Raw genomic sequence first — 11,846 nt, 5'->3', positions numbered from 1 at the left:
TGGTCTAACCGCGGAATACTCGGAAGCGCTGTGCCTTCTACCTCGCGCTATGATGCTGGGCATGCCGGGCCTTGTAGTGTTCAGGCTCCCCAGACCGTGGCTGGGCCGCGGCTCGGGGCGGAGTCGACGGGCGGAGGATGTGAGCTCACGCCCTGGGATTGAGGGTGGGCAGGCGGTCGCAGTACAGGGGTTGTACGGAGTCTGCTAGAAACCCAGGGGAGAGAAGGGAGCGGCGCCCCTGTGGACGGTGAGAGCTGGGGCTGGAGCAAAGAGGTCCCCACCCGGTATTGGGGGAGAAGGGTGGGACGGCGTAGAAGAAATGGAGAGCTCAAATCCTTCTCTGGGGTGGACGTCAGAACTGGTCTCGGTAGTGAGGAGTACGGGCTGGGGAAGACTCCAAGAGAGGGTGGGTCTCGCTAAATCTCCCCATGACCCTTTGAATAAAGGCTAAGATTCACACCTAGAATTTCTGCTAGAGCCGCCCTCTCCTGGCAAGATTGGCTTTCCCCACCATCACCCGTGTGACGGATTTCTCACTCCTTAGTTCTCAGGACCCCACCCACCTTCTCCCGCCTTATTCGCGGTGGCTGTTTGCCGTTTATTCAGCACGAGTCCCTTTAGCTTCACTGAGTGAGACACAGATACGCCTCTAGCCCCAGGCGTCCCCAAATATCCACAAACAAAGTCCGGAAGGAAGAGCACTGAGGGTATCACTGGAAACTTCATTCTCACTGGAATTGCTTTCTGGGCGTTACCTGCCACAGGATTCCTGGAATCCATTGGTTTGGGCGGAATCTGAGCTGACGTCATCCAGGGGCCCAAAGCTGTTGCTTTTGTAGGGAAGGGAATAGATTAGCTCTGGACAAAGACTTTTGTCTTCCTCTGTAGACTAGCCGAGCCTTTGAGTTCCTCTGCTTTGACAGAACATGTATGTGTACTTTCTTTGACCCTAGGAAAATTGGGTCCAGACACAACATACGGTACATGGGGAACTTAGTAAAACTTGTTAAGGGGTGGGTTCATTCTTTGGGGTTGGGCTAGGGAAGTAAGGTGATCTCCAACCATTTAAGTGATACTGACTGATTGGACAGATTGTAAGTGAGGGCCCAGCTCCTCCACATCCCATCCCTGAGGCAAATTGAAAAGCCTGCCGGACCAACCCACAACGGAATTCAGTACTTCATACAGCACCTGCTCTGGCCCTTCCTTGCACATTCTTCCCAGGGATCTACCAAAATCTTTTCTGGGATAGTTTCAGTCTTAACAAACCAACATATATTAAATACTTAAAATATGTGTAGCATTGTGCTGTGCACTGTTTGGAGAGCAAAACAGTAAACTCAAACCAGGGCACTGTTTCTGGTTTGCATTTACAGGAGTTGATGAGCAACTGTAAACTTTGTGTTGTGAGGATTAAATGAAGTGATTCCTCCTTTTTTCTGTCTCCGTTACTACAGTGGTAGTCCAAGCCATCATCATCTCTTGCCTAGACTGCTGCTTCCTCTGGTCTTCCCGCTTCCTCTCTTGCATTCTTACAATGCATTCTCTTCACAGTAGCCAAAATGATCTTTTCAGAACATAACTGCATCATATCACTCCCCTGCTTAAAACCTTCCTATGGATTCCCATTGCAATTAAAATCCAAACTTTTTAATATGATCTGGTCCCTGCCTTTCCTGATCTTACATCCAACCAAATTCCACCTTATTTCTATGCATCAGCAATTTTAACCTTACTTCTTTTCCTCTAACTTGTTTCTAGCCAGGGAACTTTGCATTTGCTCTTCTGTCTATCTGGAATGCTCTTGCAGACCTTAGCTTAAATGTCACCTTCCCAAAGAAGAGTTCCCTGGCCCCTTATCTAAATTAGTGCTTTTCCCTTATCACTGTTTTATTATCTTTTTTTGCATTTATCGCCTTCTGAAATTGCTTATTTGTTTTCTCACTTATTGTCAGTTACACAACACACACACACACACACACACAAACATGTAAGCTCCATGAGGACATGACTTGTTTGTTCTCTTCTGTATCCGCAGGCCTGGCACATAGTAGGGGCACAATAAATGCTCTTGTTTTATTCTTGCCAATTTTATGATGCTTCTTTGAACTCCTTGAAGGAAATAACAGTATCTCTTCATCTTTTTATCCCTCTGCATAACATAAAAATACCAAACCAAACCGATTGCTGTCAGGTCGATTCCAACTCATAGTGACTCTATAGGACAGAGTAGGACTGCCCCATAGGGTTTCCAAGGAGCGACTGGCGGATTCAAACTGCTGACCTTTTGGTTAGCAGCCCAGCTCTTAACCACCATGTCATCAGGGCTCCGCTGCATGACAGGATATGCTATTGGTGGTGGCGGTGGTTTTCTTTTCCCTAAGTTAGTTAAATGAGCTAATATCTATTAAGGAGCCCTGGTGGCACAGTGGTTAAAGCACTCAGCTGCTAACCAAAAGGTCAGCAGCTCAAACCTATCCGCCGCTCCATGGAAGAAAGATGTGGCAGTCTGCTTCTGTAAAGATTACAGCCTTTGAAACCCTATGGGGCAGTTCTACTCTGTCCCATAGGATCGCTATCAGTTGGACTTGCTCAACAGCAACAGGTTTAGTTTTGGGGTTTAATATATGTTAGATGCTTAGAAATATACTTGACATATAGTAAACATGCAATGAATGTTACCTGTTTTTTCCTCAGTGAATGAATTTTTTTGATTCTTTAGAAAGCAAAAAAATAGATAGATCTAAATCGTAAGGGGTGACCTGGCTTTGCTCTCCTTTTCTTTCCTTGCTCTTCCCTCCTGTGACCTCCTGTTAGAGTTTCAATTTCCAAGTCACATAATTGTTTTTAGATTTATCTTCTAGTCTTTTCTGGCCCTTTTCTTGTTGAGAGGAAAGAGAGGAAGAGATAGGGCTGGGCCACCTCTCAGGAAAAAAAAAAAAGAGAAAACAGCCATCCTGTAGTTCATCTACCCTGAAAAACGGTGACAATTTCATGAACTTGGGATAAGAGTGGTGCCAAGAAAGGGGAAGGTCAGGAGCCCCCAGCTGGAGCCAGGATACCTCTGCCAAGAGCAGTGTGCCGGCTCCCTCCCACTTGCCTCACTCCCTTCTTTCTCTCCTGAACCTGCTTTCACGTTCCTTCCTGGAACCAGACCCCAGGTGGCACTCAGACTAAGTGCCAGTGCTGGCCGCTCTTGAGTATGGAATCTGGTAGGAAGGAAGTACATCCTGTCCCTCTGGCTTCTGGAAAACTCCTAGGCAGGCTGGATTCTCAGTAGGTTTGACTGGAAGTCTGGGATCCTGGAAACTTTGAGAAGATAATAACTGCGAGTCTGAATGGTAGATTCCACAGGATGAGGATTTCTGCTCTGTCAGTCTATTCCTCAGACCCTCTTTGACCAGTTCCTAGGACTCGCTTGTCTTTCTTGCCACCCAGAGCTGAGCTGAGTCTCATGGAGGCTGACTCAACTCTGGCCTGGTAAGGTGACCAGAGCCAGGCTCTGAGAGACTGTGCTCCCGGCCTGGTTCCTGGGACAGTAAAGAACAGCAGGGAAGTCTTCTTACTGTTGCCCAGGGAGTGGGCCTCTGCCAGGGAGTACTTGGATGTATCAAGATCAAGGAGGGAATGACTGACTAGTCAGTGTTTCTCCTGTTGTCCCCTCCTAGTTTGAGGGCTCTGCTCTGCTGACTCCTGCCTTCTCTCCCATCTCTTGCCCACAGCGCTGAGAGTATGAGGCTCTGGCCTCCACTGGCCACTCACCTGTGACCCCTTCCACCACGGCGGAGCCTTCCAAGCCTACCTCCTGCCGTGTGGTAATCTACCTGCAGCGGGAGATGTCGGGGGATACCTGTCTGTGCCCAGCCTCAGGGGCCAAGCCCAAGCTAAGCGGCTTCAAGGGCGGAGGCCTGGGCAACAAGTACGTCCAGCTCAATGTAGGTGGCTCCCTGTACTACACCACTGTGAGGGCACTCACCCGTCATGATACCATGCTCAAGGCCATGTTCAGTGGGCGCATGGAGGTGCTGACGGACAAAGAAGGTGAGGCATCAAGGCTTGTTGAGTGGGTGGGGAAGAAAGGAGGAGTTCCTGAAAAGTGACTTCAGGGCAAGGCTTAAGCGTGGCAGATCCAGAATCTCGACTCACCTAGTATAGGACTTCTTCATTTGGAGTCCTTTGTAGAGTTTCAGAATCCTTTGAAATTGCACATAGAATGCTTGTAGATTTATGCATTTTTCCAGGGAGAAGATCCATACTTGTTTTATATTCTCAGAGAACTGGAGTCTCATAAGAACCATTGCGGTAGTACCTGGGCAGTGGGCAGGACGGAAGCAGGGCCTGGTGGTTTCTGTGTTGCAAGAGGGCGGGCCTGAGTGCTCCCGAGCTTGGACCTCTGGGGCCTCAGCAGAGCCTGGAGGGCTGTGCTCCCACAGCAGGTGTCAGTTCTTGGTTCCAGGGTGGAGGGGTGAAGAGCAGCCATGGACCTGACAGCTGGAAGTTCTGGTCCCCCTTCTGTCATCACTATGCTGTGGGCCCTATGTTCATGTAACTCCTTTTCTTGCCACCTGCCACCAAATCCATCCAGTGACCTTTTGCCTCCTGCCTGTTTCTGAGGCACCTGGGGGCAAACAGTAATTCTCTAGGTCTGAATCCCTAGGCTGGATCCTCATAGACCGATGTGGAAAGCACTTTGGCACCATTTTGAATTACCTCCGAGATGACACCATCACTCTCCCTCAAAACCGGCAAGAGATCAAGGAACTGATGGCTGAAGCAAAGTATTACCTCATTCAGGGGCTGGTGGACATGTGCCAGAGTGCCCTGCAGGTGCGGGGGCAGAGCTGGGGTGGGCTGATGAGGTCAGGAGTTGCCCCCCTCCTTCAGGGACTTAAGGGTCCAGTTCCTGGAAGGCTGTGTGGGAGGTATGGTGGATGAGTCAGAAACCTGTTGAAATACAGCCAGGTGTTTCCCAGGCAGGGGGACCTGGAAGCCAGTCCTTTGTAAGGTGAAGGGCTCATGCAGTGTGAGTAGGCCCGACTTCTAGTTCATATGCCTAGATATCTGGATTTGGGGTGTTCTAAAAATGGGGTCTGCTTGCTAGTGGCTCAGGATCTCTGTCTGATCCTCCTCACCTAGCAGGGGGTGGCCATAGCAGAGGGGCTCTGATGGATCCCGGGATACCTGGCTAAGCCTGGCAAGCAGAGATCCCAAAGAAGTGCTCTTCGCTCTGTGTATCCCGCAGGACAAGAAGGACTCCTACCAGCCCGTGTGCAACATCCCCATCATCACATCCCTGAAGGAGGAAGAGAGGCTCATTGAATCCTCCACCAAGGTACCGGCACTTCTCAGGACTGTGGGCGGGGGCTGCCAGGGCCCTGGTCCAGCCCTCACTCTGTCCTCCCTCACAGCCCGTGGTGAAGCTGCTGTACAACAGGAGCAACAACAAGTATTCCTACACCAGGTAGGGTGGGGGACCTCTTGGTGGGAGGGGGCAGGGGGAAGGGCTGCAGAAAGGGCTGAACAGCCAGAGTGGAAATTGGGCAGCGATCGTAAGGGAGCTGCCTGTCCCAGGGCACGTCAGTTGCACTAGGAGGGGAGAACAGTAGAAGGGGGTTCGGGGCAGAGGCATTTGGAACCCGGTGCAGGGCCCTGGCTGGATATAGATGATCAACATGTAATCCCCCCTTAACACGCATCATGTCAGGCAGCCTGCCAGATATTTTCACATGCATCATCTCAGGAGGTGGGGGAGGGACGCTGGGAAGCCGGTGGGCTGGGAGTCCTCCTAAGCCAGCCTTTCTGCCTCACAGCTGGGCCGATTTCCCCCTGCCCCTCAGTGTCCTCTCAGCAGGCCACAGCTAGGTACACCCAGGTGGCTACAGGCTCAGAGTCCCAAGTCCCCTAACCCCCCAGCGACACCCCCAGCAACTCCCTGTGGATGGGCACATTGCCAGTGTCACCCCCACAGCAAGGAAGAAATGGCTTCTGCCAAAATAGCAGCATACCTCCTTCCTTCTGGGCTTAACGAGGGGAGACCTCCCTCCTTCAGTCCTCTCTGCTTTAACAGACCAATTCAACTCCTTTTCCTCACAGGCTCCCAAACCCAGAGGGTGCCCAGGGAGTGGCCCTTTCTCTTCCTGTCCCCCTGGCACCCTGACTTTTTACCATTTCAGCACGACAGGGGAAAGGAAGGGACGGGAGGGCCCAGCTTGCTCTAGCACCCTCCTTTGCTCCGGAACCTCATTCCCAGACCTGCGGCCCTCATGCGTTTTTCAGCAACTCTGACGACCACCTGCTGAAAAACATCGAGCTGTTTGACAAGCTCTCCCTGCGCTTCAACGGCCGTGTGCTCTTCATCAAGGATGTCATCGGTGATGAGATCTGCTGCTGGTCCTTCTACGGCCAGGGCCGTAAGCTGGCAGAGGTGTGCTGCACCTCCATCGTGTATGCCACGGAGAAGAAGCAGACCAAGGTATGAGGGGTTCTCTCTGCATGGTGGGGAGGACAGGGCACACAACCAGTGCAGCCCTGACTGAGCCTTTCACCACAAGGAGAAAAAGAGTATGCATGTTGCCATCTTTCTTTCCCAAACTTCCTGTGATGACATTAGGGAAAGACAAAAGCCAAAACAGGGAATTTGGGGAATGGAACAGGAATGTGTGTGCTTGTCAGCTGAGAGGCATGGGCTGGCTGTTGACCAGCAGGGTACAGCGGGAAGGACCAGTTCTTTGGAGTTGGCCCAATTCAGATTTGACTTCTGGCTCCACCATTTACCAGTTTTCTAACTTGGGATAAGCCATTTAAACCATCTGGGGCTCAGTTTCCTCATTTGCAAACATAGGGATGATAGTGTGAATTTAACAGTGCTATTATGAAAATGAAATGAGGTAACTCTTAGGAGAAGCAGTGTGGTGTAGTGGAAATAGCTTGGGCTTTCAAGTTAGAATGCTGTCCTGTGTGGCACCCACTCCTCGGATGTCCCAGGCCAGCTGACAACCTCTGCAGTAACAACAGTGCAGGCACATATGTGGTATTTAACAGGTGATGGTAATACAATCTGTGTTAACCCCTTTCTCCCAGGCTGCAAGCAGAAGGCGTCCTCCCCAGAGAGCCGCTGCCTCCATGAGTGTGTATTAAGGTGTCAGCAGATCGGCTAGGTGGAATGGCAGTTCATTTGGGGAGGAGTTGCATGGGTGTGAAGGGCTCAGTGTAGCCAAGCCCTTGTAGCTCCTTCTTGGCCTCAGATTACTGAAGTGCCTTCAGCTCAGTGGTCTGCTGAGAGTCAGGAAAGGACAGCTTAGAGGAGGTGGCCTTGCTTCCTGTGTCTTTTAATTTGGGGAGGAGAGGGAAAGGGGAGCAGTTGGCACAGGTGGCTTCTGTGTGCAGGATGTCGGTGGAGCCAGAGTTCCAGGGCAGGTCTCCAGGAGCTGAAGGCTGTAGATGTGGCAGCAGTGCCTGTCACCTTTCAAAGTGCTTTCTCTTCCATGAACTTTTTTGACCCTTCACACCGTACCTGTGAGATAGGCAGGCTTAGAACCATTCTCCTCATCTGACAGATAAGGAAATAGAAGCTGAAGACGACAGCAAGTTAGGCTAGAATTCAGGTCTCTCCATTGCCAGCCGTTTTCTTTCCTCCAGACTGATCATGGCGGGCTGGACACACTGGATCAGCCAAGCATTAAAACTGCTACTGAGAGCAGCTGCTTTTTATTATTTGTTTTTGTTTTTTTTTTTTTAAATTTATTTACTGCGTGTCAGGCTCTCTGCTAAGCAATTTATCTTTCATGCAATGTTCACAACTCTGAGGTAGCTAGTAACCAGCATTTTATAATTGACAACTGAAGCACAGAATGGTTAAGCCCAAGGCCCACAGAGCTAGTAAGTGGTGGGAGCTCTATTGTACCTAGGCCCGACCACAGAGCCCACAGGTCCCTAGCCTCTGTGCACGCTAGTCCACTGGTCCTAGGTTGGGGTAGGGTGGGGAGGATGTTAGTATTTTGTATCGTTATATCCATAGAATACATTTCACACCTTCTTAACGGGGGAGACCTGCCTTCCCTCATGAGGCAGAAAGCCATTTGCCTGGTGAGACTTAAGGAGACCTCTGGAGCCAGCACAGGGTTGAGCTCTGACATGCTGTGCCCTCTCAGGGTTGAAAGTCACGCAGTCCTCTTGTCCCCTCACCCTAGGTGGAATTCCCAGAGGCCCGAATCTATGAGGAAACACTCAATGTCCTACTGTATGAGACCCCCCGAGTCCCTGACAACTCCTTGTTGGAGGCCACAAGCCGCAGCCACAGCCAGGCTTCCCCCAGTGAAGACGAGGAGACCTTTGAACTGCGGGACCGTGTCCGCCGCATCCATGTCAAGCGCTACAGCACTTACGATGACCGGCAGCTCAGCCACCAGTCTGCCCATCGGGATTGACAAGACCCTCAGGGAGTCAGGGTGCAGGAGGGCCTGTCTCCCCTCCTATGGAATCCCACCCTGTTGGCCACCCCATGCTGCCGCTGGCTGGGTCTCTGCTCCAGCACCCAGAGGCATGACGGGCCCTGACTGGGAAGTCAGAGGGCCTGGGCAAAGGAGAGACCACATTTCTTTGCCCTGTTTCCCTGAGCACAAGAGGATTGAGTCCTATCCCTGCCTGACAGGGAGAGCTTCTGCCCCATGGGTGAGGGGACTGGCTTAGCCACTTCCTTCTAAGAATATTCCCCTAGGCCTCTGCTGAGCAGCCTTTCCTGTACTGAAGGGCTACCCTTAGGCCTCAGCTGAGGCCTGTGAAAAACAGTTCATTCTGCAAGAAAGGCAGCTTCTGGTGCTGTGGAGGCCCAGTTTCTTACAGAGGGTGGGGCTCCTTTTCTCCTGAGGTATTTAAGCACAAGCTTGGTGTTTGATTTTTAAAAAATAATCTAGGGAATGAATGATTAGAAGTCTAATAATGAAGGGACTGAGCATTTCCGCCACCCCTCCAAGATGCCAAGACCCTGGGTGAGGTAGAGCTCTTGGCCTTTCTCGATGCCTTTGGGATCTGTTCTGTAAAGCACTTTGTACTTTTATCTAGATTTGTATTTGCTCTGACACATGTTGACATTAGTCCCCTCTGCCCTGCAGAGCCAGTCTGAAGGAGGGGATAAAGAGGAAGCAATAAAAACTCACCAGTTTTGACTTCGCCAGGCTGACCAAGCAGCCAGCCTAAAGCACCCTAAGGAAGGATTGTAAGTTGGGGCCTGTGGTCCTGATAGCATCCCTGTGAAAAGCCATTTTTAACCACACATCTTAGAGTCACGTAACTGGCTCCTGTAGTCTGACATGACTGCTCTTATTTATTTGATCCTTTGTGGGTGCAGTTGGCCCCGAGGCACACCATCCTCACTCATGGTGAAGCCAAAGAGCACAGGGGCCAGAAGCCACTTTGCTGAGCAGCATGAGATGCAGCAGAAAGGCTGTGGGGCCGCGGGCACTGCATGGTGGCATGGTGCTGGGCTTGTGCGCCCATCAGCCAAGGGCAGCCCCTGGATAGAGGGGGCCCGTGCAGTCAGCAACTGGTTTTGTGTCCTGGCTGGGGATGGTGGTTCTGCCGAGTGGTGAGTCTCCAAACAGGAGGATAGGAGTAGCCCTAGCCCCCAGGGGCCTTCATTCCTTTCTTGTGGGAGGTGCCAAGCACCAGCTCTTGAGCAAGAGTGAGTGCTTTGGGGCTTTGGTTTTCATTCCCTTTCTTTGTTTGGCTTAGCCCTTGGAAGGCAGCTTATCTGAATTCTTTTCCAAAGGAATGCCAGCAGGGAGGGAGCTGTTCAGCCAGCCTGACAGAGCAGCCCAGACACTCAGCAGTACCCCTCTACATGGGAAGGGACATAGGTTATCAAGCTCATCCCTCTTGACTATTTTTGCTGTAGCTAAGCAGCTGCTCATGGCCGACCCCATGGAGCCTATGGGCAAATTCTAGGCCCAAGGTTAGTGGACACTCAAAATGGCCTGAAATGACATGAGGTGGGGAGGGAAATTACTTTTTAATCAGGCATTTTCCACTTTAGTCACAGTCTTGAATGTATAAACAGCTCCGAGACTCAGGTCAGGCACCGTGGTGATCAGTACTAACCCTCACTGGGGTAACAGATGAAGACAAATCCGTTTCTTTGACAAATTCAGGCTTTGGCTTTGTGGCTTTCTCACAGAGACTGGAATGTTTCAGCCTGAGGCCACTGCCCTATTTCCTCAGCTGACCTCTTCAAGTCCTTTAATGCTCACATTCCCAGCTCCCCACTGAGGTATGTGAAAGCTTGTCCTTTGACGGGTCCATCCCTCACCTGTGCTTCCTGCTCTGACATTCAGCTCGTCAGCTGTCTCACTGGTAATAGTCTGGAACTCTGGGCACTTCCTCTGACTGAAACTATCTCCTTGGTCTTAGGAAAAATATTGACACTGAATTCACTTAAGTGATCTTAGCTTCTTTAATCAGACTGTGAGTTAAAGGTTTGGAGAGTTTTCTTTAAAGGTTTCCCAGCCCCATTCAGAAAGCAGCTCATAATTGGATTTTTCAACTCCAAACACCCAGGAGAGAGTAAATAAAAAGCGTGGTTGAAGGTCAAACTTTGTCAGTTGCTGAGAAAACCAGAAGCCTGCTATCAACAACACTTAACCAGCATTGGGTTTTGTTGAGTTTGGTATCTTACCAAAGTCTGCCAGAGGATAGCACAGATCCTGGCATGAGAGAATCTTTCCTTTAATCATGTAACTGAACTATTTTGTGAAAGCAAACACTAATTTCTAATAAAATTGTGTTACACTGCAATAGTCCAGAGCTGTGTTTACTGTGAGTACGCCTAGGCCAGCTCACTGCTGTAGCTTCTTGTACTTTTCTCTTTGCCACCTGACCTTGTGTTCTCGCTAGCTCATAAGACCAACTGTACTCAATTGCTCTGAAACCTAGGCTCCCCTTGGTGCAAGTTTAAGGACAGTACTAACAAGGGCTGGAACTGAGGCTTAATTCAAGAATAAAATAACCTCTGTTAAACAGTCACACTGGTCGGGGTAGGACACCTTCAGTCCTATTCTACGTATCCCTGCCCTCTCCCTAAAACTTTGTCAGAATCGGGGCAAAATGCAGTACAACTCAATCCAACCCTTGGGGATCTGAGAGCAGCTCAGAAAGTGGCTTGGCTTAGTCACCATCCATACCTAAAGCGGCTCCTCAGCAGAATCCCTGCCTTTGTGGTTTGGGTGCTTGACTGTCAGGCTCACAGCTAGCAAGTCCGTTGCTCATGGAAACCCAACTGGCCTCACTCCTCTCCACGCCTGGGGAAGCTAGAGATGGCAGTGGTTGGTCGATGCTAAAAGCCAGGCCACTCCTCTGACCTGATGCTGGCACCTGCCTGTGTACTTGGCAGAAGGTAAAGAGGAGTCCAGCCTAGCCCCTACCCCACCAGGTGAGGCACAGTGACCCTGGAAGTGGTCCAGCCAGCCCCCAGCCTCAGGAGGGGGCAGCTCCCTGGAAGGGAAAGAAGGAAAGGTCAGCAGGGGAGCCTGAGACCCTGGCAAGAGAAATGGTGAGGGTGGCCAGGCATGCACTGGTTTACAGAGCAAACCTCACATTCAAATAACTGGCGTGACAGGCCAGGAAGCTCCTCCAAGCCTGCGGCAGCTGAACACAAAACAGTTCCTGGTAGATAGGTTTACTGGGACACAGTGTAGGCAGGGCTTATGGGGAGGCCAGCCTTGGAGGAGTCCTACATGGATCTTCCGGAGGAAACAGTTACCTCACAAAAAACTCAGAATCAAATGGCGCAAACGATTAAGAGACCCACTGTGCTCCGTGACGGGGAGAGAGTTCTGCAACAGTTGCGGGATGAG

At 50.8% G+C, this 11,846-nt stretch overlaps 1 protein-coding gene across 1 annotated transcript; it reads left to right on the top strand.

Moving 5' to 3' along the window:
* Positions 1-203: 203 nt before the first annotated feature.
* Positions 204-8,773, top strand: TNFAIP1 (TNF alpha induced protein 1). Its single transcript, XM_004385381.2, has 7 exons — positions 204-247; positions 3,723-4,041; positions 4,658-4,827; positions 5,243-5,332; positions 5,409-5,461; positions 6,277-6,472; positions 8,190-8,773. The coding sequence occupies exons 2-7, from the start codon at positions 3,837-3,839 to the stop codon at positions 8,424-8,426; spliced, it is 951 nt and encodes a 316-aa protein (XP_004385438.1). The 5' UTR covers positions 204-247; positions 3,723-3,836; the 3' UTR covers positions 8,427-8,773.
* The last annotated feature ends 3,073 nt before the right edge of the window (positions 8,774-11,846 follow it).

This window comes from Trichechus manatus, unplaced genomic scaffold, assembly GCF_000243295.1.
Source record: "Trichechus manatus latirostris isolate Lorelei unplaced genomic scaffold, TriManLat1.0 scaffold00138, whole genome shotgun sequence".
Taxonomy (NCBI): Eukaryota; Metazoa; Chordata; class Mammalia; order Sirenia; family Trichechidae; genus Trichechus; species Trichechus manatus.
This window is presented reverse-complemented; position numbering and strand designations above follow the sequence as displayed.

Excerpts from the sequence above, each read along its gene's own strand:
- TNFAIP1 (XM_004385381.2), top strand. The coding sequence starts at position 3,837 with ATGTCGGGGGATACCTGTCTGTGCCCAGCCTCAGGGGCCAAGCCCAAG. Across the intron at positions 5,333-5,408 it reads TCATTGAATCCTCCACCAAG|CCCGTGGTGAAGCTGCTGTA; the intron begins GTACCGGCACTT and ends CCTCCCTCACAG. Across the intron at positions 6,473-8,189 it reads CGGAGAAGAAGCAGACCAAG|GTGGAATTCCCAGAGGCCCG; the intron begins GTATGAGGGGTT and ends CCCTCACCCTAG.